At 41.3% G+C, this 27664-nt stretch overlaps 1 protein-coding gene across 8 annotated transcripts in view; it reads right to left on the bottom strand.

Annotated features, from left to right (window-relative positions):
• The window catches only part of ubr5 (ubiquitin protein ligase E3 component n-recognin 5), a 184708-nt gene that overhangs the window by 94782 nt on the left and 62262 nt on the right, over window positions 1–27664 (bottom strand). For 4 of the 8 annotated variants that reach the window (XM_072467077.1, XM_072467078.1, XM_072467081.1 and 1 more), the window contains 12 exons: window positions 20023–20182; window positions 19155–19304; window positions 15547–15758; window positions 14286–14402; window positions 14072–14182; window positions 12424–12578; window positions 8434–8551; window positions 7918–8102; window positions 5825–5934; window positions 5382–5494; window positions 3832–3975; window positions 2001–2159 (listed from right to left, as the gene is read on the bottom strand). In XM_072467077.1, the coding sequence (XP_072323178.1) occupies window positions 2001–2159; window positions 3832–3975; window positions 5382–5494; window positions 5825–5934; window positions 7918–8102; window positions 8434–8551; window positions 12424–12578; window positions 14072–14182; window positions 14286–14402; window positions 15547–15758; window positions 19155–19304; window positions 20023–20182 (1734 nt within the window). The remainder of the gene's footprint in view (window positions 1–2000; window positions 2160–3831; window positions 3976–5381; window positions 5495–5824; window positions 5935–7917; window positions 8103–8433; window positions 8552–12423; window positions 12579–14071; window positions 14183–14285; window positions 14403–15546; window positions 15759–19154; window positions 19305–20022; window positions 20183–27664) is intronic. The other 4 variants (XM_072467082.1, XM_072467083.1, XM_072467079.1 and 1 more) reach the window with 3 other exon arrangements.

Below are 27664 nucleotides of genomic sequence, written 5' to 3'. Positions count from 1 at the left end.
TTTCAGAAAGCATTTGATAATGAACAAGAAATTGAAACACCAGGTTATGGATAGATGGACAGAGATAGAGGACATGAAGCAAAGAGTAGTGGCAAAGGAAGCTTTAGACTGAGGATATTTGGTCAGTGTTTCTCCATTGACTCATGCGTTGGAACTGCTTATTAACATCATAAAATTATCTGGATTTTGTAACTGAAGGGAAGAATATTGGTATTTGTTGATGATACAAAGTAGGGCCATCATATGTAATGAGGATAGTGAAAGATTGCCATGGGCCTAAATAAGCCGACAGAATAAGTAGATAGATGATAAATACAGTTCCATGTAGAAAAATAAATTAATATTTTGTTAAAGCAGAGGGGGAGAACAGGAACGCACATCAAAATGATAATATTTTAAGCAGAATAAAGGAATAAACTTTGTTCTCAGGTGCTTGGTCATTAAGAGTGACAACACGAACAGCGTCATAAACAGGCAAAAGCAATTTTGATTTTACATCTAGAACATAAAAGCAAGACCTTCGTTATACCTCAGCTGCAGTACTAGGCACAGATTTCGACACTCCAAGGACAAAGAGCAATGGAAGATTTGCAGTGCAGGCTATCTAGTATGTGTCATGGGATCAGAGGTTACAGTAATGAAAAAAAATACTTATTTTAGGATTTTTTCCACTATAGCTAAGGGGTGACCTGATTATAAAGGGATAACAGTAATAGAAATCAATGGTTTCCACAGGTTGATGAGACAGTAACAAGGCAGCACTGATGTTTAAAACACAAAAAGAATTCAATGGACAGTTCAAAAATATTTACAGTAAGGGTGGTTAGAATTTGCACTTCTCTGACATAGTCAATGAATTCTTGTCAAAGGAAATTAGATGGTTGTTTAAAAAAAAAAGCATATTAAAGGATATGAGGAGCAAGCAGTAGTGTAAAATTAGAAGTGCCTTGCGTGGACTAAAAAAAATAGCCAAGAGTTGATGGTCAAAAGACCTGTTTCTGTACTGTCATTGTTTTATATACAATACTGGGGCCTGCTTGACATAGTGTAAATCAGTGCTATACTTCTGAGACTGGTGAAAAGTTCACGAGAAAAGCAATGTGCTCACACCACTCAAATGTCATGCCATCAGTCTACTTTTGTAACTACTGACAGCTCCAGGCGTCAACATGGACACGTGCAGGAGCCACAGAGTGGTGAGCAGATAATGTTGTACAAGTGAAACTTTAAAACCATGCAGAAGTCAAATAGGAGCAAAAATTATTAGAGCACCTGAAAGCTTCCAAAAAGGTAGCTCAACCCACTTGCCAAGGCTGAATGGGGGGTGCACACAGGTCTGCAAGCAAATTACAGATCAGCTCAGTGCTTGAACCTATTTCGCAGCTGAAGTGAAGGTGTGCTGTCCAAGGTGGCTGTAAAAGGCGTACTATCTGTCATTCCGCAGTATGATCCCCATAAGTCAATGCAATTGACTCTTAAATGCCCTCCGAAATGGCCTAGCAAGCCACTCAGTTCAAGGGCAATTAGGGATGGGCAACAAATGCTGGACTTGCCAGCGATGCCCACCACCCACGAAAGAATATAGGGAAAAAAATGCTCAGAGAAAGGCGCAGCAGCCAACTCACACTGGCATTGGTTGTGCCAACTCTCGGTTGCCCAATTCTGAGGGCAACTCAGTAGAAGATGTAGCTTTAAATCTGGCTCTGCGATGACCCAGACCCTGGCAAGAAAATTTCTAACAAGCTTTGCCTAGTAGGTGCGATAGATAATGCCTGCAAAATATGCTTGGCAGATGTTCTATTCCCCCCGGCGTGCCTTCTTTCAAGTACCACTAAAAGTATGACATACTGTGATTGGGCTACTTCTAAAGAACCATCTAACATTACAGGTAGTCAAAACATTAACATGTCAACAGTACCATTGGGTTGGGTATCCCAGTTTCTTATGGAAATAGGAGCCACCACATGCACTAATTATCTGCCAAAGCAAGGTCTAGTCACCTCTGTCTGCAGATTCGGGTGTGAGGGTACTGCTGGGTGGGCACAGAATACCTCACGTGCAGTCTGACCTGGTTGGCATCCTTCCGTTGGTCCTCGTTTTCCAAACACGTTAGATAGGGAGGATTCCCACTGGAGAACCCATTGGTACCAATAATAGTGCTGGGAGTAAAACAAAAAATACTCTAATTGTCACAAAGGCTCAAGATTTCCTATTTGCTAGCAGAAAAAAATAAAACTGGTGCAGCGATGACTTTAAAACTGTTGAATGTCTTTTCAAATTACTAGTCATACATAGGTCAGCACTCAACCCTGGATTGCCTATTAAATACAAGCAGACATGGCACCTGTGCTGACCCAGTTTGTTAGCAAGAAAACTCCAAATAACAACCAAAATGTGTGCTACAAGGGGTAGAGAACCCACATTACAAGTATCCACCCCTTTTCCATCCTATTATAGTTAGTAAAAAAGCCTAATGAATCCACATTACAGTGAAAGACCCTTTCTGCTCTGGTTAATTTGAGAGTGTTCAGATCTATGTGCAAAATATGCCAAATTAACTTTCAATCCAAAAATACACTAATCATTTATTTTATATGCTTTCACTGAAAATTTAAAATTTGGAAGCGGTGTTTGCATTCATTTACAATTTAGTATTTCAGAAACTATTTTTTCCACTGGGGAGGAAAGTGTGTTTGCAAGATAAAAGTGACAAGATTGTGCTCTGCACAGAGCTTCTTCCAAGTTAAACCTATCGCTGCTTAAAAGAACTTAAAGAATTGTTAACTTATGGAATAGAACGAACGCCTAAAACAGTAAATGCTAACCTTATTGAATCATTCAATTTGGAAGGTACTCAAATTAGAATTGAAAAATATGGATTTGAGACGAGAAAGATCAAAATGGTAAGATTGACTTTAAAAAGAGCAACCTGAAGGTTTTTATTAATTCTTTTTCATTCTTGTGTTTATTCAATTTTTGTATTCTATTTTTGGAGTCTGCAAAGTTAACGCTCCACACAAGGAATGCATATGGCTGATTTTGGCAGCAGATTTCCATACAAATTATTTGGTGCTGAGCCACACAGATGAGGAAGGTACGTTGCTTTCATCAAGTAATGACAAATGTGGAGTGCTACAAATATATTAGAACAAGATTTTTTTGATAATAGGATTGGGGAGTGAGTGGAGAAGTTGAAGATAAGAGTAATGAGCAGAAGGCCCACATCTGATCCCAAAAGGAAAGTAAATGTGCTTGGCTCTGCAGGAATTTGTGTCACGGGTAATATCATCTCGGCTCGTATGAAGAACAAGCATTTCAGCAAGCTACCAAAGTCTTTTGATGTATGACTTATTTTGGTTGGCTCAACTGCTAATAATTACTGAGATTAGCAAAATCAAAATGGAAAACATTAAAACCAACTTTTAAAAAACTGAAGCTGTTGTTCTAAGTATTTGAAATGGTCTAGCCAGGGTGGCACGGTGGCAAGCATTGCTGCCTATGGCGCTGAGGACCCTGGCTCGATCCTGGTCCCAGATCACGGTCTATGTGGAGTTTGCACATTCTCCCTGTGTCTGTGTGGGTTTCACCCCCACAACTCAAAGATGTGCAGGCTTGGTGGATTGGCCATACTATATTGTCCCTTAATTGGGAAAAAAATTATTGGGTACTCTATTTACTTTCAAAAAATGAAATTGTCTAGCCAATGTCATAAGGGGCCACCTTGAACTCTTGAGCTACATATCTACAACAATTCCCACGTCTCCAGTTTTTCCACATATGAGTTACATTTAATAACATTTAATAATTGGTTTGAGAATAGAAATGACTTACTTGAAGTTCATCAATTCGAAGTAGCCTACAGTCTTGCAGAAGGGAAGTTGGATCAGCGTCTGTACTAGTACAGCTCTGATTACTGACACTGCTAGAAGTCCCAGGAAATTTCACAGCAACATAGGCACCATCCACTTTCAATACCTTTTGGAGAAATTAAAGTGCATTTTGTTGACAAGCACTGTGGAATTATGGTCAGCATAATGAAGGGCCAGATTTTGCTGAAAAAATAATGGCTTGTTAAGGCTGTATGCCATTATTCACATACAAATCGGCCAGCCAGTTCAAAGATATGTCCAAGCTACAAATTTCAAACATACTGGCTGATTTATGCTTCTCTGCTGTTTCCTCCACACAAACTGCATCTCATCTCTGGCCGCACAGTTATTTTTAGACTTTTTGGATTAAACCTGCTGGTGATTATGCGCATACACAGCCTTTAATAATATGCAGATTCTTAATACGATGCCAATCGATCTTGCTGGCCCAGAATGGGAACAATTTATATTACTGTAGTTAGTCCAATTTTAATTTGTTACTTCATCCTTGTCACTCTCTCACAATCCAAATTTTCCTTCCTACTCTTTCTGTACTGGATTTGGCTCTAATTCACCTCCTCCATCACTGCTCTCTCTTTTGAAATCCTTCAACTCCATTGGTTAAGGAGTGCACAGCCTGTCCCACCTTTCATGAAGGATCCCTATTGCCCTTCCTGCACGGTTATCAGCTTGAGTTTCTAGCAGATTTTTGGGTAAGCTCTTCCACCACAAAGTTATATCAAGTAATTCAGAACATTTCATTCAGATGGGCAATCTTCCGTCCAATTGATGCAGTATCCCACTAGAGCAAGTTCCAGCCCATAGAATCGCTTGAAAAATTACTCACCAATTCATGAAAAATATTTATACCATAGGAATCCTCAATGAAATACTGGATTTCAATAAACCAGGGAGATATTAATATTATTAAAATGACAAGAATCTTTAAATGAATAAAGTTACAATATCTCCCAGTTACAGTAGTATGCCAGCTCAACCAAAACATACTGCACTTGCCACTAATTTGAGGCTCAAATATGCTCAAAAGTTTCACACTTCTCGCTTGGCTTGAAACTACTTGCCAAAATGGTTTCCTGCAACCAAATTTTAAACTACTACTATGAAAGAAAATGTGGATTAAACATTGAATCTGGCTGTTTATGCCTAGAAATGTATTTCCAGAGCTGTGTTCCACTATTACTTCAAGAATTAAAAGCGGCACACTGTAAATAGGTTGACATTTTAACAGCAATGTTCTCAGTGTACAGCCAAAGGATAGGAGGAACTGATGTTAATTGGCTTCCGCTATAAACAAATTAGATGGCAAAGTGTCTAATGCAGAAACGTGAAATCATTTCTGTAGTTTATATACACCACTTTCGCACACAAGTCTCGTTAGTGAGAGTCGAGCTTTTTTCCATATAAACAATTATTTATTTGAAGTCACGCTCCTCACGTCAAGTTTATTAGTCAGTATTTTTACAGTACCAAATATATCTGTGAATTGCATACCTTCCCCACTGGTACATTTTTTACATCTTCAACAAATACCACTTCTCTAAGTGGCCACTGCTCTTCATTTACTTTCTCTTCCTCTTTAGGTGCTGGAGTGGAACGCCTGCGCTCTGTATTAAAAGATAGTTAACCAATCAAACTGACATACATAACTCATTAGTATTAATGAAACACTATCTGCTGCTTCTGTTTATTATCGAATCTCTGCACAGGAGGCCATCTGGCCCACCGTGCCTCTGCTAGCCGGAGAAAGAGCTATCCAATTATTTCCATAGTTTTAATCATAGTCTTACAATTTTACTCCCTGCAAGTATTTACCTGACTCCCTTTCAAAAATTACCGCTGAATCTGCTTCCAACCTTTTCAGGTATTACATTCCAGATCATAACTGATCACTTGAAAACTGGGAAACTGAAGAATCTCTCTTTTGGAATACTCACTATAGGGTAGTGATGCACTACTAGCAATAGAGGATGCATCACTGCAAGTAGATGCTGGAGATGGTGGTGGTCCCATCTCGGTCTTCACAGATTCTTGCTTGCTCTCAGTCCTGCACCAGAAAAATAACATTATGTCCATATTTCAAAACAAAGATGTAAGCTCTTCCACCATGAAGTTATATCAAGTGAAACTAATTCAGAACACTTCATTCAGATGGGCAAGTGGAAATCAAAAGATGAATCATTCTAAATAAACTGATTCAACCTTTTATTAAAAACCCACTGTACTAATCCAGAATTCACTGATGTTCTTATTCCAAAACAGTTACTTCTTTTCTTCATACAAAGCTATATTCTCAATATTACAAAGCCATGTTCTCAACATTACAAGTTCGATCAGGTAACATCTAGAATGTGGTTCAACATGTCGATTTAACAGTCAAGTCAAAAGTGAAATTAAGATATTTATGTACAATTTCAAACCTTTAAAATCAGACATTCTACTTCAATAAAGTTTGTCTTCAAACTGAGAAATAATGCGCTGAAATTTGCAGTAGAAATGAGGTCACCCACATTCACCTTTAGTTACCTGGAAATCAGACAGCAACTTCCAGCAATCATACATGTGGTTAAATGAGAAAGTGCCCACGGTGTGACGCTCCAAAGCTTCCCCAAAAAGCCTCACCGCCTGACTCACTACTCAAGCAGGTTAGGAGGCAAGAGTTTGAGATTGTTGTATGTATGCACTAAAAGTCGCCAGAAAAATGTTAGGGGTTGTTCATTCCAGTGCAATTACATGTTTAACAGAATGGTAAGTCTTAATTATGTCTAAATAACCTCTCTGGTCTTGAAAATCAACTTTTACAGCACAAAATCTAGTTCCTTCAGATTTTACTTACTGAAGAGTTTTTAAAAATAAAATTAAGCATTTTCTTTGCCTTGCATATTTTCTCAATTCAATCGGTTTCCTCTCTTTTTTCACTTTCTGTACCTGATTCCAAATTAAACTAGATTTTCTAACAGACACCCACTCTACCTTAAAACTCTGCATGACAAATTATTCTTTAATCTGATCGGTTAAGGAACTAGTTAGTTTTGCTGTTCACACAAGTTGCAGCTGTGCTGTAGAGGGGGCGTTACTTTCTGCGTTTCTACTTTACACTAAGCCTTAGTGCAAAACCCCGCAGAAAGTTAATGGACAAGTACATCAAATGACTGGTTCTGTTCATTTGTCAGAGAGCAAAATTTGGCCCAAAGTGCTCAAAGGAGAGCCTTGGGCCAATTACTTTTAATAACTGACACTAAGTGCAGCTAAAAAGGACTCAATTTTGCCTGTTGAGCAAGCATGGGACAGAACAGGATAACAATTAATCTTTTACGTCGTGAGTGGCAGGAAGGAGGGTGCGAGCAAGCAAGGGAGAAAAGACGTAGTCCCTGATGCAGTGCAAAAAAATAATCCAGAGGGAGCATTTACTGAAACTATCCTGCAGGGTAAATACTTCAATCTAAATTGTGCCTTTCAAGTTAAAAGTTCTCGGGTAGCATTTCAGTTGAAATCTTTCATCTGACAAATGGCACCTCTGGTGAAGAAGCATTTCCTCGGTACTACACAGTACCACACTGAAGTGCTGCCTTGATTATGCATTCAACCCCTGCTGTGTGGATTGACTTGTGAACCTTTCAACTCCTTTCAAAGCCAGCACGTCACCAAATGAATTGTGACTAGTAGATTAATATGCAATTAAACGACTAATTAAATTTGCTATAATTAAAATGGATTCTCTAACTTTTCTTCTACTACATTTTGCTTCTAAAAAAAGATGTATAAAATTAGTGTAGGGTTTAAAAGTTATTTTAGCAAGACACATTTGGCCATGTTTTAGATTAATGAGTGCAATGGCTCTGAATGATACTTTGAACTTCAAAATTGGTATGTAGAATTAACCAAGCTAATGGTTTTCACCCAATTAACACACCAAACACACTGTTGCTCAATCCACAGACACAGCACACATAGGAGATGTATTAATTACATATACCCATCCTAAGATATTTCAACTACAAACATTTATAGCATTACATCATAAACTTACTTATTTTCGGTGCTTTTGGACAATTTTTCTAAATTTTTCAAACTTTCTGGTGATCGCAGCTGGAATCGACAGCTGTCGTTCATATTCCAAACTGACTCCATCAATACACCAACTTTTGGAATGCCAGCACTAATGGAAAAAGCTACTGCTCCAGCATGGTAAAGTGGATTATTTCTCAAACACACCTAATGGAATAAAATTATATTTCTTGACTTGAAACTCAGTTTAGACACAACTAATTGACCCAATTTAACTTATTCAGCTTCTGTACGTATAAAATTTAAATTAATCTGTTGATTTGAATGCATACAGTGGAATCACCTGCATAAACATACAATGCAAGTTTATTGGATTTAAAATATCCCTTCCCTCTTCTCCAATAAGACTACCGTATTCAATACCTTTACAAAACAAAATGTCAAAAGGACATTGGAGATTCGCTTTACATCATTCTAGATTACTATTGGAGTTAAGGTTTCAGAATTTGTTTTAAAAACACAAAATGGTTCCCCTGACCTGCGTTCCAACAGTGATATTGGGCATTGATGAAATGCCTGCATTGGACTTTGGTTTTTTGTTTTTGGCTCTTGCCTTCTCGAGCATCTTTTTCCGTTGGCTGAAAGGCACTACTCCCCTAAAGAGAGATGAAAAAGTCACCCGATTTAGCAAATTGAGATGCAAAGTAGTTTATTATTACACTGTAGAAAGGTTTTAAAAACTAGCTGAAGTACACACTTTAAACAAACATGGAATGGCAGTACCCGGAATGACTTCAATTTTGTCAATGACTATCTTCGCCATAAAAGGCTAGAACTGAGAGGGCAAGAAAACAGATATGAAAGATCAAAAGGCATCTAGGCTGTCAGACAGTGACGAGGGGCAAATTTTCTCAGTCAGATCCTGATTCATACTGTAAGTGAATCATTAAATCGACAAGTTGAGAGAGAATAGAGTGGTTCCAATCTATAAAATTAAAAGATAAACTAGAATTATAGACCAGTTAGCTTAGCATCAATACAAATTAAAAAGCATCAAGAGATCTTCAAGCCTCCTCAGTTATTTTTAATCCATTTACAGGATGTGGGTGCCGCTGGTTAGGCCAGCATTTATTGCCCATCCCAGCTGCCCTTGAGAAGGTGGTGGTGAGCTGCCTTCTTGAACCGCTGCTGTCCCAGAGGTTTGGTAGAGAGGGAGTTCCAGGATTTTGGCCCAGCAACAGTGAAGTAATGGCGACATAGCTCTAAGTCAGGGTGGTGAGTGACTTGATGGGGGAATGTCCAGGTGGTGGGGTTCCCAGGTATCTGCTGTTCGCCCTCCCAGATGGTAGTGGTCATGGGTTTGGAAGGTGCTGTCGAAGGAACCTTGGCGAGATGGTACACGCGACTGTTAGTGGGTGGTGGAGGGTTTGAATATTTGTGGAAGGGGGAGCAATCAACCGGGCTGCTTTGTCCTAGATGGTGTTGAGCTTAGAGTGTTGTTGGAGCTGCACTCATCCATATAGATGGTGGTGGTGTGGGGGTGTCAGGAGGTGGGTTTCTCGCTGTAGGATTCCTAGCCTTTGACCTGCCCTGGAAGCCACAGAACTAATATGGCTAGTCCAGTTCAGTTTCTGATCAATGGTAACTCCCCAGGATGTTGATTGTGGGGGATTCAATGATGGTAACGCCATTGAATGTCAAGGCGCGATGGTTAGATCCTCTCTTGTAGGAGGTGGTCATTGCCTGGCACTTGTGACACAAATGTAAGTTGCCACACGTCAGCCCAAGCCTGGATTTTGTCCAGGTCTTGCTGCATTGCTGGCAAATGGACTGCTTCATTAGCTGAGGAGTCGCGATGGTGCTGAACATTCCCGCAAACATCCCCACTTCGGACCTTATGATGGAAGGGAGGTCAGTGATGAAGCAAGATGTAGATGGTTGGCCCTAGGACACTGAGGAACTTCTGCAGTGATGTCTTGGAGCAGAGATGATTGACTTCCAACCTCCACAACCATTTTCCTTTGTGACAGGTATGACCAACCAGTGGTGGGTTTGCCCGATTCCCATTGACCCCAGTTTAGCGAGGGCTCCTTGATGCTATCAGGCAAATGCTGCCTTGATGTCTTATTCAATAAGATCATGGCTGTTCCAATCATGGTCTGAACTACAATTTTCTGTTTGATTCACATATCCCCTGACTACCCTGTGCAGATAAAAATCTGTCTCTAACCTATGTTCAGCCTCCAATGCTCGCTGGGATAGAGAATTCCTAATATTAACAGCCCAAGAGAAATTTCTCCTCATCTCAGTCTTAAATGACAAATCTCTTTATGAAACTACACACCTCTAGTTCTAGATTCCCTCATGAGGATAAATATTTTCTCAGCACCTATCAAGCCCCCTCAGAAACCTACATGCTTCAATAAGATCCCCTCTCATTCTTCTAAATCCCAATGGGTATTTACCTAACTAGGTCAAAGACAACCCTTTCAAATCAAGAATTAGCCCCGTCAACTTTCTTCCAACCATCTCCAATGCAAGTATATCCTTCCTTAAATGAGACCAAAACTGTACATAGTACTATGGGTGTGGTTTCACCAATACCATGCATGGCTGCACCAAGACTTCCCTACTTTTATCTCCCCCCCCCCGCCCCCCCCCCCCCCCCTACAAGACCACATGCCATTTGACTTCCTAATTACATGGCATGCCTGTAAGCTAACTTTTGTGATTCAGGCATGAGGACACCCAGATTCCTCTTTCCTGCAGCAATCTGTAGTCGCTCGCTGTAAGACTGGTTGCCGCGTTTTCCTACTTTGTAACAGCGACCACACAACAAAAGTACCTCGTTGGCTGTGAAGCATATTGAAATCTCCGGACATAATAAAATACAGGATATGAATGGAATGCGATTTCATATCAAGTTAAAAGACAGTGTAAGGAGGCCAATTCTTGAATATTGAAGGTTGAATCATGAGGAAAGCTGGCCTCAATTAGGATCAAGAGGGCGGGAGGATTAAGCAAATGGAAAAATCAGAACTCAAAATATTTCTCTGCTCCACCAATTTGGACACAATTTAAAGAGAGAAGGGAAAATTAATTTTGGCAGTTATTGCTCTTCAGTAACAGAATGACAAATGTTAAACAGAACCATTCGCTTCAGAACCAGTGTGGACTTTGTTAGGTGGTTTGCACGGTTAACCAGATGGGCAATTAGTGCTATCTTGTCCAAAGTATTATTTATTATCATTTAAACAATTGCTCCACATCTCAGCTTAATCCACTCAATATTTCAACCAAGCTGCATAATTATTCACTACCTAAGAAGATATCGTCCAAGAGATGACTGTACAGGTGGCAGTTAAGGAAGGTAAGCAAGAACGTTATTAAGTTATATTTCATCACTTGGTTCAAACTCAAAATACAAATTTAGAACAAGTATCAGGATGGAGGGCTCACAGGTGGAGATTTGGAAACTTGGAGAAAGGATAAGGCAATAGTGAGGGTAGCAAAGCGGGTTCCTCATAGTAAAGGATCCTCTCGTGAGATTGAATTACACATCTCGTTTGGAGGGTGATGTGGGTATAAGTGTCTTAAATTTAAATAAAAAGGCAATTACAAAACGTACAAAGACAGAGCTGGTGTGGAATGGGAAAACAGATTAAAAGAGGTGGCAGAATAACCATATCAGGCATTTAAAGAAATATTTCATAACTCTCAATAAAGGTATATTCCATGGAGAAAAAGATACAAGAAGGATGCAACTTCGCTAACTTAGGAAGTTAAGGCTGGTATCAAAAAGAGATATCAACATGGTTTTGTGAAATGAAAATCATGTTTGCTAAATTTATGAGAGCTCCTGGAGGTTGTTAACAAGCAGGGTGGATAAAGGGTAACCAGCAGATGTAATGTATTTGGATTGCCAAAAGGCATAAGATGCTACATAAAGGTTACTGCACAAGAGCGCAAGGTATTGGGGATGATATGTTTACATGGTTAAAGGATTGGCTAATTAACAAATAGGGATTCATGATAAATCAGTAATTTTAAGATTGGTTAACTAACAGTTGAGTGCTACCGGGATCAGTGCTGGGGCCTCAAACCAGTTACAGTATATATTAATGACTTGGGTGAAGTTAGAAGAAAGAATGGAGCTCCAAAATGGAATGGGAAGAGAACATTGACCAAGACAATTCTTGCATTATGCCAACACCTGAAAAGTGGTTTCCAGAATGGCTGATTGTGAAGCATCCATCTGTGCACATTGCTTGCCTGAAGATTAACTTCCTTAGTCAAGCTTAGGATATCTTGCAAGAAAATATTAACCTTTCCAGGAGTATTTTCCCATTTAAAACATTGAAGTTTTTTTTTTAAAAACATAGCAATCTATTTGAACAGAACCTCATGTTAAAATAGCGACAAGGAAAAGCAGCAAGCTGCACAATATTATTTGATTGGTTAATCAATTAAATCCAACATACATACGTTGCCAACATATTGATATTTTAAAAATGCATTCAATACTCACCACCAATAGAGGCTATTTTCCAGCTGGACACATGTATATAGGGCACAACAATGCAAAGATATAATTTTTTCTCCTTGCAACTCTGGAAAAATCTGGGCACTGTGCTCCAGTTTAGAAGCTACAGAACATAACGTCTCATCTACCCATGTGGCAACCTAAGACAAAAAGTACAAGCATACATTACAATCATGTTGATAAAGAAATTTACAACCTCCCATTACAGTTGAAAAGTGCATTTTCTCATACACCAACACAGGACTTGGTTGGTTCCCAGATATACAAGAGGATATTGTTGCATTAATAAAACAGATGTTGCGACAAAACAGTTCAGATTCCTTTTTTAAAAACCTCAAATAAGGTTTTCCATATCATTGGAGGAAGTAGGTGACTATTGGTTACGTGCATAGCTCCAAGTACCAGTAACTAAAGGCACCTTCCAGTGTAACACTGAACTATAAAGATCAGAATGTGCCAGAAGTCAGTACAGGTCTGTGCTCACTGACTAACTGCAGTCTAAGGTAATGGCGTGATTTCTACTTGATTACTACCCAGTTGCCCTGGCCAGCAAGTGTGCATTCTTGGACAGACATTAGGATGAGATTTAGCTGTGCTGCCCTCTCAACACAACAAATAACAGATGAACAGTTATCCACTTAATTACGGTGACCCATAAACCAGCCCAAGCAAGAATTCCCATCTACAGGTAGGAATAAAATTTGTCAAAAGAAAATGCACATGGAACCTCTCTGAAAACTGCTCCACTAAATCATTGTGCCAACTTAAATCATTTCATATTTATCAGTGATTTAAGTACTTTTACACAATCCAAATCAGTTACACAGAACTGGAACTATTACATATTGAGTGCACATCATATCCCACAGGCTGTTACTTCATACCCAGCTAGTACAATGAATCCGGCTTCACAAGACCTTTCCTGAGTTAGCATATTAAATCTTTTTCTAAAACAAAGTGTGGAAATAGAGAACACTTAGCAGCATGCAGCACAGTGGTTAGCACTGGGACTGCGGCACTGAGGACCTGGGTTCAAATCCCGGCCCTGGGTCACTGTCCGTGTGGAGTTTGCACATTCTCACCATGTCTGCATGATTTCACCCCCACAACGCAAAGATGTGCAGGTTAGGTGGATTGGCCACGCTAAATTGCCCCTTAATTGGAAAGAAATAATTGGGTACTCTAATTTGTTTTTTGTTTTTTTTTTATAAAAAGAACACTGCAGCATCTCAATCCAATATTATATGCATACCTTGCTGACAAAGCAAAGGACAGTAGCTACAGTGGAGGTGTGTGGAGGGAATAAAAAGGTAAGAGTCCAAGCTAAACACTTGCATTTACAGAAAGTACTTGAGAACAACCAAGAATAAATACCCTAAGTTCTAGATAATACAACAACTGAAAATAAATCAGGAAATTTATGCAGTGATTATTTTCATCCATCTTTAGCAAGCTATTTCAGAAGCACAGCTGCAACATACACTTACCAAACCACAGAAGAGTCTAGATTAATTATTTTAAAATCAGATTTGTATACAAGGCCAACCCATATCCAAGGAACAAAACTGAGATCTGGTGACAGTCTGAAACCAACTTTATCAAATTCTGCATGTATCTTTTCAGTTATATTTACCTTGCTGTTCTCCGTGGTAACTGTGGCTCTGATACTATTGGCAGCCAGAAGGACAATCTTCTCATTGGTTAAACTTAACTGCGTGGTTCGAGGATGATGCACAGAGGAATTCTTTAGAGTATAAAGAAGGTTAAAAATTCAGTTTGCACATAAACAGCGATATGCCATTAGGCAAGAATCAGAGACAGCGAAACAAAAATTAAAACTTCCATACCTGTGTATTTCTATATGGTTCAGATTCATTCCATTTCCACTGGTACAATTCACCTTTACTGCTTACAGCTATAAGCTCAGAGTATAGGGCTCCAATTGCTACAAATTTGGTACCATCCTGGGGTTGGGGGGGGGGGGGGGGGGGGGAGAAAGAGAGAGAGAGAGAGAGAGAGAGAAAAACAAACGGGGTTGAAATGATTCATTTCTCTTGGACTTGGCTGAACTGCTCTATAGAATAAACTTTTCCAGCAGCAACATTCTAATCATTGCGGTACATTTATTCCACCGGGCAAAGTTGTTGTCTAACCTTGTATCATTCAGGTCAAAATGAAGCTCATTACAAATTTCAGAGGCATTAGAGTTATATTAAATATTAGCCTCCATTGACTGGCATCTGCCTTCCCTCAATGTTAGCCACATAATCAAACCAATTCAGTCCCACATTAATATTCATCAGTTGTCTTTGAATAGTGAGATTTAAATCATTTTTCTCTCACAAACGAAAATATTTACCTCTTCCGCTCTTCGGAGTGCGAATCGGTGCTAGTGCAATGATAGACATAGCAAAACACATGCACAGTCAACCCTTTCAATCACTTGTATCACTGTTCCACTACAGGCAAATTGTCTAACTAATTTCCCACCTCAAATTAAAAAGAGGGCAAAAAATTAAAAAATTAACCATTACAAAATAAAGCTAATTTGTTAAGTTCTATCAAATTTTGTGATACTAAATTTTGGTTCGAAAGTGAGCATCAACATTTTGTGGTCCTGGCTAGTTGAACACTCATGGAACTATTCTAAACTACACATTTTCAGCTTTGGTCTTCCAGTAACTCAAACTCTGCAATGTAATTTCGGGTGCAAACCAGCTGAAATCAAATGTCAACAAATTTTCAAGTTGGTACCATTTTAGCTTTGCGTCAACTGTAACATGACCAAATTTTAAATAATAAAAATGTAAAAAAGCCAAGCAAGGTGATTTAATTGACCGTTGAATGCCAGTGAGTACAGCTCTCTGCTTGCACATGCAATTTCCCCCAAACCAGCATGTGATATTAAGCTCAGAAAGAATGACTCAAGCTGCCAGCCATGTTTCAAACTAATGCAGCATAAGATAGTATGCTGGACTTGGTCGAGCCATAAATCTCTTCTGGTCAGATTGTTTTTATTTTAAAAACTGTGCACAAATTTAAAATGGTTACTGAACCACTTCCAAAAACAAATAGCTTCAGTCAACCATCTTTTTCTCAAAAACTCACCCGATCAGGCCACCACTGCAGTTCCTCTCCCAAGGAAACAGGACTTTGAACCGGAAGGCTTTTCTTATCCAAGCTCGATTCACCTTCTCGGCTTGTGGAGCCTCGTTCATTATCAAATGAGGAACCATCAAGCCATCTCCTTTCACGTAAACGTAAAACTGACTCTCGTTCACGCAACAGATCGGAGTCTCTCTCTAAGGGAAGAAGGAGAACTGGTATGCAATGGGGTCACACCAGTGGAATAAAAATAAGCCAATCTCTAGGAAAACCCTCCACAGTACAACTAAAAGCAGTGTTACACAAAACAAGTGCGTAACAAATCTGCACCAAGCCAAATCAAATATAATGAAGACTACTACTGAAAGGAAAGTCCCTACTAATGTATGTTGACCCTGATTATTCTCTCGTCTTCAAAAGTAAAACCTAATTTTAGGCCAATCCAAGTTACCTACCATTGCCTACCAATAGAATGGGCAGCCAACTGGTTTGCCAGGATAATGAATGACTGCTAGGTGTTCAAGAGCACACAAGTTGATGACGTTTAGAACTCCCTCATTTCTTGGATGGAATACCCTCAATTCCACTCAAACTCCTCCCCCTCACCCACCAACCAACCCTTTCTATTTCAGACACAAGTATTTAAGTTGAACTTTGACTGCAAGACTAGACAAACGAATGGCAAAATTAAAAGTTTTAACATTTTGAAAATTTCTACAGTCCAAAGTATTGCATCCTCTTGAAGTTTGAACATATCACAGAAAATGCATATTCTTTGTAGTTTTGCACGTCAATAAAACAGCAGTTAGCTTGAATCAGTTACTGTGGCACGTCCCATTATTTTCTTCTTCAAGGAAACATCATCTTCAATTTGGGAACCAGATCACTTGAGCATACAAGTTTTACAAGATGACACATGTGCATTTTAGACTAAAGTGGCAAATGGGAAGCAATAGTTTGTTGATTACCTTTCAGTGCTGGGACTCTAAATATATGCTGGGACTCTAAACAATGCAGGCAAAAACAAGTACAGTAATTCATGGCTGCCCATCTGTCACTGTATCAATGTCATTGCATTAATGGTTTGATTTGTAATGTGGAATAAACATGCAACAAACAATATTTTAAATTTTGCATTTCTACAATTATTCAAAGTTTATCAAGTCTATTCTTTCTGCACCTCGGCATTACCATGAGTATGTCACATTTAAAACAGCAAGAACATTTTAGATGTAAACTGTTATGAACCTCAGGCTTATTTGGGACTGCATCTTTGATATAGGGTAAAATGAAGGCAGTAATGTGACCTATGAAGACTGCCCAAGAACAGGGCCAAAGTGCCAGATTATTTTACTGGGGAGAAGGTGCAAGGTGTCCGCACCTGGAGACAACAGAAGCATCTGCATTTAGAGGTTTGACTGCTAGTCTAACAAGTCCCAGGAAGGTGTTGAGAATGTCAGGTTGCAAACGGTTATACTTTAAATTGTCGATTTACTTCCAAGATAGAATAGAGGTCTAAAGAATGGCTAGTCAGCACTTACACCAGAATACATGGCCCTTGAGCTTCACATTGTCATGGAGATTAGATTTGAGAGGGGAACGGTTTCTAAGGTACCCCCTGAAACACTCTCACAGATCTGGGAGAGAAAGCAGCTAGATGCCTAAAGTCTCTATGGTTTACTGCGCAAGAATGCAAAGGGGAACTCGCACTCTGATTGAACAGACCAAATTCATGAGGATTTGGAACGAGGTTGGAACATGTGTCGAGCTTGTACCAAGGGGAGAATCTCCAAGAAAAACCCTCACGATGGAAGACTGATCTGGGGTTAAATGATATCAAGTTGAGAAAGATAGTGGAAGTAAAGCCTCAGGAGCCAAGAAACCCTTTTGGAGTGGTTCCTACTTAAGGGACAGTAAAGTGATTTTTTTTTGTTCGTGCTAAAAGTAAAAAGGGAAAGTTCTGTAATTAAAGTACAAGTCACCTACAAAAATTGCATTTGGTAAAAGTGCTTTTAGTCGGTTTGATCTAGTAAAAGTCTCCAAACATGAAATCTTGTGGCATTGTCCTTTCATTTATAGACTGGGAGCTCAAATTCCTTTTCTTTTAAAAAAAGTTACTGGTCTCTATGGGGTCATAACCCTATTGTTATGTCTTCAGTATACAATATGACCAAATAATGTTCCTATCTCCTTAAACTAATTACCCAACTTCAGATGTATTCCAAATGAATTTGTTCTGACTCAGTTAAAATGTTGAGTGTTGTCAGGATCAAAAGATTTTGTTTAATGTATAGCCTCTTGAGGTGCGCACAGGCTGCATTTGATGCCCTATAACATTGCTCCAACAGACCTGCAAGAAGCTTGTACATTTTTAACTTGAAAGAACAGTAAAATATTTAGAACAATAGAACAATCAAGAGTGTAACTTTCTAAATTAGAATTTTGTCCTCATATACAATTGCTATATAAGACAAAGTATTTGTCCTTACACAAGATCTTGGTCAGACCTTCGTTGAAAAAAAAAATCCAGTCTTGATCATCTCGTATCGTGGAATGATACTGACACTTTGAAAAGGGTAGAGAAGGACTGCTGAATTAATTCCCAGCATTAAAGCTTCTTCGTTATCAAGATAGGCTAAATGAGCTGGGATTCTACATTTTAGAGAAGCAGAGGTTTGGGTTATCTGATCAAATGTTTGACGATGATGAATAGATGATGCCGTTTGAACTCATAATCTGCTCCAATTTAATTAGGAAGCACCCACGTCATATTCTTAAGTCATAAAAGTTTAGATGTTATGAAGTGATTCTTTCCCCAGAGAATAGTGGACATCTGGATCTATATCAGCACACACAGTAGACTTTTTGTTAAATTGCCTTCATGCGAGAGCTTGATCAGTTTCTGGCAGGGCCAGAAATTCTAAAGATAGACACTACATAGAATTATCAGGACTAAATTTCCGAGACTACTTGGTGGAGGGGCATCAATGAAAGGTTTTTCAGTTTTTGCACCATTACTGCCCAAATTGGCCTATGTTTTTCAACCATCCCAGATCATATGGTTTGGGTGGGGTGGAATGTATATAGGTATCACATTTTTGCTGGAATGATCAAGTGGAGTCAGAGGATAATTTCCTGTCAGTCACTGATCATATGCTCACCAGAAGTGTCAACTTCTAAAATACCAAATAACTCTAAAGCGCATCTAGTAAAGAAAGCAGACCACTTCAACATAGTTGTGGTTCTTGTGTAAATGTAGAGATATTGATAACAAAACAGTGTCTTTTGGCAAATGCATGTAGAATACTCAAAGATGAGGAGATTTTTATGGGGGAAAAGATAATTCTCTCAAGTTTCTCAGTTCAAACGATTCATCATGGAGAATTTTGAAAAACAGAGTGACAAGGTTTTTTATCTTGTACATGCTTTTGAGATATACCCAGCTCTCTGCTTTGCCTGCAACCACTTAGCTATCAAACAAGCAATATTACTCTAAATGATTCATTACACTTACCACCAGAAGTAAAATTATTTTTGGAAAGCACAAGACAAGGAGAAAACACCTAGAAAGATATAGAAAAGCTTGCAAAATTATCTTGGCTTCAAAATACCTCTTGATGAGCCTAGTCTGGAGAGAGAAGAGCGACGGAAGGAAGGATAACCAAAATAGCTGATATCTTCAGAAAACATAGCATCAGCATCTATGATGACACTCGGGTGTGCAGAATGGATATCTGCATCCAGTAATGACATAAGATCCTCTGAGAAGGGAACATAGCAATGTCAATTGTACAAAAGAAACGGCAAGTAAATTTGTTCAAAAAATTAAGATTGGTAATATATATTCCCTCAATATAAAAAAAACTAGCACTTGAAAGCATGAATGGAGCACCAGGGATATATATCATACAAACGTTCTCGGTGGAAAAATTCTCAATACTGTAAAGAATTTAAGCAGACTAAAACTACAAATAATCATGAACAGCATTTCTCACATTAAAATGCAAGAGGCCCAGGGCAGCACGGTGGCGCAGCGGTTAGCACTGATGCCTCACGGCGCTGAGGACCTGGGTTCGATCCCGGCCCCAGGTCACTGTCCGTGTGGAGTTTGCACATTCTCCCGGTGTCTGCGTGGGTCTCACCCCCACAACCCATGTGCAGGCTAGGTGAATTGGCCACACCAAATTTCCCCTTAATTGGAAAAAGAAAAATAATTGGGCTCTATAAATTTATTTTAAAAGATGCAAGATGCAAGATGCCCATCCATGTGATTTGTAGATTCAGGAAAGCAATTTTGAGAAAATGGGAAGTCATATCAGAAAGACTGCAGATATTTTTATACACATTGAGCTCTTGACAGATGCACCCGAGGCCTACAAAACAAAAAAATGAATGTGCTTCTCCAGGATACTCCATTTTCTTGCTAACAAAAGAAAATAAAAAGTCTCAACCGGAAAGCCCAGTATCAAGCTCACAAACCTCCAGGTAAATAAGATTCACTCGCTGTATCATCACCATCATCTCCATCTTCATCATCACGGCTAAGTAGGTTGTTTACGGCAAGGTTGACATCCAAATTAGTCCTCTGTAGTTCCCGAATAATAACACTTCTGGACTTGCCTTGCAAAACAACTTGTGCCTGTTTACAAAAAAAAAAAGACTAAGCTGCTGCATACAATAAGGAATTCCATTTAACAAGATGTTAAATGCTAATTAAGAAAAAAAATCAATTAAGCTTCCCAAGGAAAGTTAGTAGAAAGCTCAAGACTTTTGATAAGATCACGGGTTTTCTGAAGACAAATGCAAAAATGCGGCAGACACTTGAAATCGGAAATGAAAATAGAAAATGCTGGACAATCCTCAGACATATCTGCAGTCCTCGAATTCTGGTCTCTTGTGCATTCCCCAACTACAACCAGTGGTGACTATGTCTTCAGTTGTCTCAGCTCAAGCTCCAGAATTCCCTCCCTACGCCTCTCCGCCTTCTCTACCCCACATTCCTCCTTCAAGACACTCCAGTATGAAATGAAATGAAAATCGCATGTCACAAGTAGGCTTCAATGAAGTTACTGTGAAAAGCCCCTAGTCGCCACATTCCGGCGCCTGTTCGGGGAGGCTGTTACGGGAATTGAACCGTGCTGCTGGCCTGCCTTGGTCTGCTTTCAAAGCCAGCGATTTAGCCCAGTGTGCTAAAGTGTGACAAAGCTTTTGGTCATCTGACCCAATAGGCTCGCTGTTCATTTTATAATGCTCCTGGAAGGACCTTGGGATATTTCATCACAGTAAGGGTTTGATATACATACAAGTTGTTGGTGAAATACTCAGCAGGTTAATAAACATCTGTGCGGAGACAGAGTTACTGTTTCAAGTGGACAACCCAAAATGTTAAACGGTCTCTCTCCACGATGTTGCACGAGTAGAGTATTTCAGCTCTGAAATACTTTTGTGTTTTTCATCTCTAAACTAAGAACTGCTGCCTTAGTGGCTCAATTGGAAATAGAAAAACATCAAGTGAAGATGAAAAGCTAGAACTTTGATGTCCAGGTATTAACTTTTATCTTTAGCTATTCCAAGAATTCATGTCCTGAATTCTCTACTCAAGATAATCAAGAAACAAGTCTATAAGCAGCCCAGCTTTCCAACCATCCATTTAACCTGGCACTGGTTAGCACTGCTGCCTCACCGCGCCAGGGACCCGGGTTCCATTCCGACCTTGGGTCACTATCTGTGTGAAGTTTGCACTTTCTCCCTGTGTCTGCGTGGATTTCCTCTGGGTGCTCTGTTTTCCTCCCAGTCCAAATATCTGGTTAGGTGGATTGCCCATCCTAAATTGCCTCTTAGGGTCGAGGGATATGCAGGTTAAGTGTGGTTACGGGGGTTGCAGGGATAATGTGGGAGCCTGGTTAGGGTGCTCTTTCAGAGGGTTGGTGCAGATTTGATGGGCTGAAGCTTCATTCTGCACTACAGGGATTCGATGATTGATCTTTCAATTTTATTTTTTTTAAATGCCCAAGATATCTCCATTACTGGCAATTCCAGCATTTACCAGCTATCCAAAGATGCCTCAAGGTGGTGGTGGGGGGCCTTTTTCTGGAGCCGCAGTCAATAATATGGTGACGGTACTCTCACAACATTGTTGGGGAGCGTGGTCCAGAATTTCGACACAGCAATGATAAAGGGTGTTCTTAAATGTTCCTGAAAAGCTGCATCATGCCTCCGGCAAACACTAAAAGAACACATTCATGCAAATACTGAAAATATGCAGAGCCAAAAATGAGCATCCCTCTTTCAATTGTACATACATCTTTCAGACTGCACTACTCATTTAGCCAAAAAGTGCATCATGTTACACTTGCATAACAGAACTGCTCAACAATGTAGCCCATATGCATTCTTTCTATTGGGGAATTTACTGCACTTGTTTTGAGGGACATGGTACTGGAAAACTGAAAACATATTCACAAACTTAGACCTACACAATTGTTCAAATTGCAGTTCGTGGCATTATTTCTAGGCTTTCAGACTTTCCTCATTAACTGGGGAAGATCAGGTGAAATTAGCATTATTGGGCTAGTAAACGTGGTGATGCAGTCTTTCCGTCTTGTTAAACCAGCAATAATAATTTCATCGGGTTGTCATCTTGTTACCATCAGTCCCTGGGTCAAACTCCTGAACTGTTGGTACACATGTGGACTGCAGTGGTTCAAAGCGGCAGATCACTACCACCTTCAAATGTAATTAGGGATAGGATATAAATGCTGACTTAGCCAGCGACGCCTACATCCCAGGAAATAATTTTTTTTAAAAAAGAAAGCCTCTGGAGAAAACAGTAAGAAGTCTTACACCACCAGGTTAAAGTCCAACAGGTTTGTTTCGAATCACTAGCTTTTGGAGCGTAGCTCCTTCCTCAGGTGAATGATGAGGTATGTTCCAGAAACATATATATAGACAAATTCAAAGATGCGAGACAATGCTTGGAATGCGAGCATTAGCAGGTGATTAAATGTTTACAGATCCGGAGATGGGGTAACCCCAGGTTAAAGAGGTGCGAATTGTGTCAAGCCAGGACAGTTGGTCGGATTTCGCAGGCCAGATGGTGGGGGATGAATGTAATGCGACATGAATCCCAGGTCCCGGTTGAGGCCGCACTGATGTGTGCGGAACTTGGCTACAAGTTTCTGCTCGGCAATTCCGCGTTGTCGCGCGTCCTGAAGGCCGCCTTGGAGAACGCTTACTCGGAGATCAGAGGCTGAATGCCCTGGACTGCTGAAGTGTTCCCCGACTGGAAGGGAACATTCCTGCCTGGTGATTGTCACGCGATGTCCGTTCATTCGTTGTCGCAGCGTCTGCATGGTCTCGCCAATGTAACACGCTTCGGGACATCCTTTCCTGCAGCGTATGAGGTAGACAACGTTGGCCGAGTCGCACGAGTATGTACCGCGTACCTGGTGGGTGGTGTTCTCACGTGTAATGGTGGTATCCATGTCGATGATCTGGCACATCTTGCAGAGATTGCCATGGCAGGGTTGTGTGGTGTCATGGTCACTGTTCTGAAGACTGGGTAGTTTGCTGCAAACAATGGTTTGTTTGAGGTTGCGTGGTTGTTTGAAGGCAAGTAGTGGGGGTGTGGGGATGACCTTGGCAAGATGTTCATCTTGTTGTAAGACTTCTTACTGTGCTCACCCCAGTCCAACGCTGGCATCTCCACATCTGGAGAAAACTGCAGCACTTAATTTACTGCAGTGTCGCCAAAGACGAAGCATCGAAGTACAGATTAACTTACTTGCCTTGCAGGTCAGCTGTTGAGTTCGGGAGTGAGAGCTGGGACCTTAGAATCAGCGCGGGAATTTTGAAAAGCGCGGGGGCTGCGAGACAGAGGGGACCATTTAAAAGGTTGCTGTCTGTGGTGAGGTGAGTACAGATTAACTTACTTGCCTTGCAGGTCAGCTGTTGAGTTCAGGAGTGAGAGCTGGGACCTTAGAATCAGCGCGGGAATTTTGAAAAGCGCGGGGGCTGCGAGACAGAGGGGACCATTTAAAAGGTTGCTGTCTGTGGTGAGGTGAGTACAGATTAACTTACTTGCCTTGCAGGTCAGCTGTTGAGTTCGGGAGTGAGAGCTGGGACCTTAGAATCAGCGCGGGAATTTTGAAAAGCGCGGGGGCTGCGAGACAGAGGGGACCATTTAAAAGGTTGCTGTCTGTGGTGAGGTGAGTACAGATTAACTTACTTGCCTTGCAGGTCAGCTGTTGAGTTCGGGAGTGAGAGCTGGGACCTTAGAATCAGCGCGGGAATTTTGAAAAGCGCGGGGGCTGCGAGACAGAGGGGACCATTTAAAAGGTTGCTGTCTGTGGTGAGGTGAGTACAGATTAACTTACTTGCCTTGCAGGTCAGCTGTTGAGTTCGGGAGTGAGAGCTGGGACCTTAGAATCAGCGCGGGAATTTTGAAAAGCGCGGGGGCTGCGAGACAGAGGGGACCATTTAAAAGGTTGCTGTCTGTGGTGAGGTGAGTACAGATTAACTTACTTGCCTTGCAGGTCAGCTGTTGAGTTCGGGAGTGAGAGCTGGGACCTTAGAATCAGCGCGGGAATTTTGAAAAGCGCGGGGGCTGCGAGACAGAGGGGACCATTTAAAAGGTCGCTGTCTGTGGTGAGGTGAGTACAGATTAACAACTTGCTTACCTTGCAGGCCAAGTCGATTTCAGCAGGAGCGGAGCAGGTTAGTCCATTTCTGCGGGGGCAGTGCGGAAGTGATTTCTGGGAGGTAAGTTTCTCCTTTAAATAAATTTTTTTTAAAAAAAAATTCTAGTGTTTAAGGTGGGAACAGGAAGTCGACCCGCGGACGTCTGGGAAGACCCTCACCAATAAATTCTGGTGGAGAGGAAACCCGAGACACTACACGTGTAGTGTCTCCCACCCGCCCTCCTCCTCTAACCTAATAATAAAACCCTTTGGTGTGAGGTAAGTACCATATTTTATTATTGTTATTAATAATTTTTATTCTTTATTTTTTTTTTATATATAAAATTTTTTTTAAATTTCGTTGTTAGCCAGATCTTGGTAGAAAGTTAGAGGAATGGCAGGGAAGGGAGTGCAATGTTCCTCCTGCAGGATGTTTGAGGTGAGGGATGCCGTTAGTGTCCCTGCTGATTTTACCTGCAGGAAGTGCTGCCATCTCCAGCTCCTCCAAGACCGAGTTAGGGAACTGGAGCTGGAGTTGGAAGAACTTCGGATCATTCGGGAGGCAGAGGGGGTCATAGATAGCAGCTTCAGGGAATTAGTTACACCAAAGATTGGAGATAGATGGGTAACTGTAAGAGGGACGGGGAAAAAACAGTCAGTGCAGGGATCCCCTGCGGTCGTCCCCCTGAGAAACAAGTATACCGCTTTGGATACTTGTGGGGGGGACGACTTACCAGGGGTAAGCCATGGGGTACAGACCTCTGGCACAGAGTCTGTCCCTGTTGCTCAGAAGGGAAGGGGGGAGAGGAGCAGAGCATTAGTAATTGGGGACTCTATAGTCAGGGGCACAGATAGGAGATTTTGTGGGAGCGTGAGAGACTCACGTTTGGTATGTTGCCTCCCAGGTGCAAGGGTACGTGATGTCTCGGATCGTGTTTTCCGGGTCCTTAAGGGGGAGGGGGAGCAGCCCCAAGTCGTGGTCCACATTGGCACTAACGACATAGGTAGGAAAGGGGATAAGGATGTCAGGCAGGCTTTCAGGGAGCTAGGATGGAAGCTCAGAACTAGAACAAACAGAGTTGTTATCTCTGGGTTGTTGCCCGTGCCACGTGATAGTGAGATGAGGAATAGGGAGAGAGAGCAATTAAACACGTGGCTACAGGGATGGTGCAGGCGGGAGGGATTCAGATTTCTGGATAACTGGGGCGCTTTCTGGGGAAGGTGGGACCTCTACAGACAGGATGGTCTACATCTGAACCTGCGGGGCACAAATATCCTGGGGGGGAGATTTGTTAGTGCTCTTTGGGGGGGTTTAAACTAATGCAGCAGGGGCATGGGAACCTGGATTGTAGTTTTAGGGTAAGGGAGAATGAGAGTATAGAGGTCAGGAGCTCAGATTTGACGTCGGAGGAGGGGGCCAGTGTTCAGGTAGGTGGTTTGAAGTGTGTCTACTTCAATGCCAGGAGTATACGAAATAAGGTAGGGGAACTGGCAGCATGGGTTGGTACCTGGGACTTCGATGTTGTGGCCATTTCGGAGACGTGGATAGAGCAGGGACAGGAATGGATGTTGCAGGTTCCGGGGTTTAGGTGTTTTAGTAAGCTCAGGGAAGGAGGCAAAAGAGGGGGAGGTGTGGCGCTGCTAGTCAAGAGCAGTATTACGGTGGCGGAGAGGATGCTAGATGGGGACTGATCTTCCGAGGTAGTATGGGCTGAGGTTAGAAACAGGAAAGGAGAGGTCACCCTGTTGGGAGTTTTCTATAGGCCTCCAAATAGTTCTAGGGATGTAGAGGAAAGGATGGCGAAGATGATCCTGGATATGAGCGAAAGTAACAGGGTAGTTATTATGGGAGACTTTAACTTTCCAAATATTGACTGGAAAAGATATAGTTCGAGTACATTAGATGGGTCGTTTTTTGTTCAGTGTGTGCAGGAGGGTTTCCTGACACAGTTTGTTGACAGGCCAACAAGAGGTGAGGCCACATTGGATTTGGTTTTGGGTAATGAACCAGGCCAGGTGTTGGATTTGGAGGTAGGTGAGCACTTTGGGGACAGTGACCACAATTCGGTGACGTTTACGTTAAGGATGGAAAGGGATAAGTATACACCGCAGGGCAAGAGTTAGAGCTGGGGGAAGGGAAATTATGATGCCATTAGACGTGACTTGGGGGGGATAAGGTGGAGAAGTAGGCTGCAAGTTTTGGACACACTGGATAAGTGGAGCTTGTTCAAGGATCAGCTATTGCGTGTTCTTGATAAGTATGTACCGGTCAGGCAGGGAGGAAGGTGCCGAGCGAGGGAACCGTGGTTTACCAAAGAAGTGGAATCTCTTGTTAAGAGGAAGAAGGAGGCCTATGTGAAGATGAGGTGTGAAGTTTCAGTTGGGGCGATGGATAGTTACAAGGTAGCGAGGAAGGATCTAAAGAGAGAGCTAAGACGAGCAAGGAGGGGACATGAGAAGTATTTGGCAGGAAGGATCAAGGAAAACCCAAAAGCTTTCTATAGGTATGTCAGGAATAAGCGAATGACTAGGGACAGAGTAGGACCAGTCAAGGACAGGGATGGGAAGTTGTGTGTAGAGTCTGAAGAGATAGGCGAGATACTAAATGAATATTTTTCGTCAGTATTCACTCAGGAAAAAGATAATGTTGTGGAGGAGAATGCTGAGCTCCAGGTAAATAGATTAGATGGCATTGAGGTAAGTAGGGAAGAGGTGTTGGCAATTCTGGACAGGCTGAAAATAGATAAGTCCCCGGGGCCTGATGGGATTTATCCTAGGATTCTCTGGGAGGCCAGGGAAGAGATTGCTGGACCATTGGCTTTGATTTTTATGTCATCATTGGATACAGGAATAGTGCCAGAGGACTGGAGGATAGCAAATGTGGTCCCTTTGTTCAAAAAGGGGAGCAGAGACAACCCCGGCAACTATAGACCGGTGAGCCTCACGTCTGTAGTGGGTAAAGTCTTGGAGGGCATTATAAGAGACAAGATTTATAATCATCTAGATAGGAATAATATGATCAGGGATAGTCAGCATGGCTTTGTGAAGGGTAGGTCATGCCTCACAAACCTTATCGAGTTCTTTGAGAAGGTGACTGAACAGGTAGACGAGGGTAGAGCAGTTGATGTGGTGTATATGGATTTCAGCAAAGCGTTTGATAAGGTTCCCCACGGTAGGCTATTGCAGAAAATACGGAGGCTGGGGATTGAGGGTGATTTAGAGATGTGGATCAGAAATTGGCTAGCTGAAAGAAGACAGAGGGTGGTGGTTGATGGGAAATGTTCAGAATGGAGTTCTGTCACAAGTGGAGTACCACAAGGATCTGTTCTGGGGCCGTTGCTGTTTGTCATTTTTATCAATGACCTAGAGGAAGGCGCAGAAGGGTGGGTGAGTAAATTTGCAGACGATACTAAAGTCGGTGGTGTTGTCGATAGTGAGGAAGG

This window comes from Scyliorhinus torazame, chromosome 11 (assembly GCF_047496885.1).
Source record: "Scyliorhinus torazame isolate Kashiwa2021f chromosome 11, sScyTor2.1, whole genome shotgun sequence".
Classification (NCBI taxonomy): Eukaryota; Metazoa; Chordata; class Chondrichthyes; order Carcharhiniformes; family Scyliorhinidae; genus Scyliorhinus; species Scyliorhinus torazame.
This window is presented reverse-complemented; position numbering and strand designations above follow the sequence as displayed.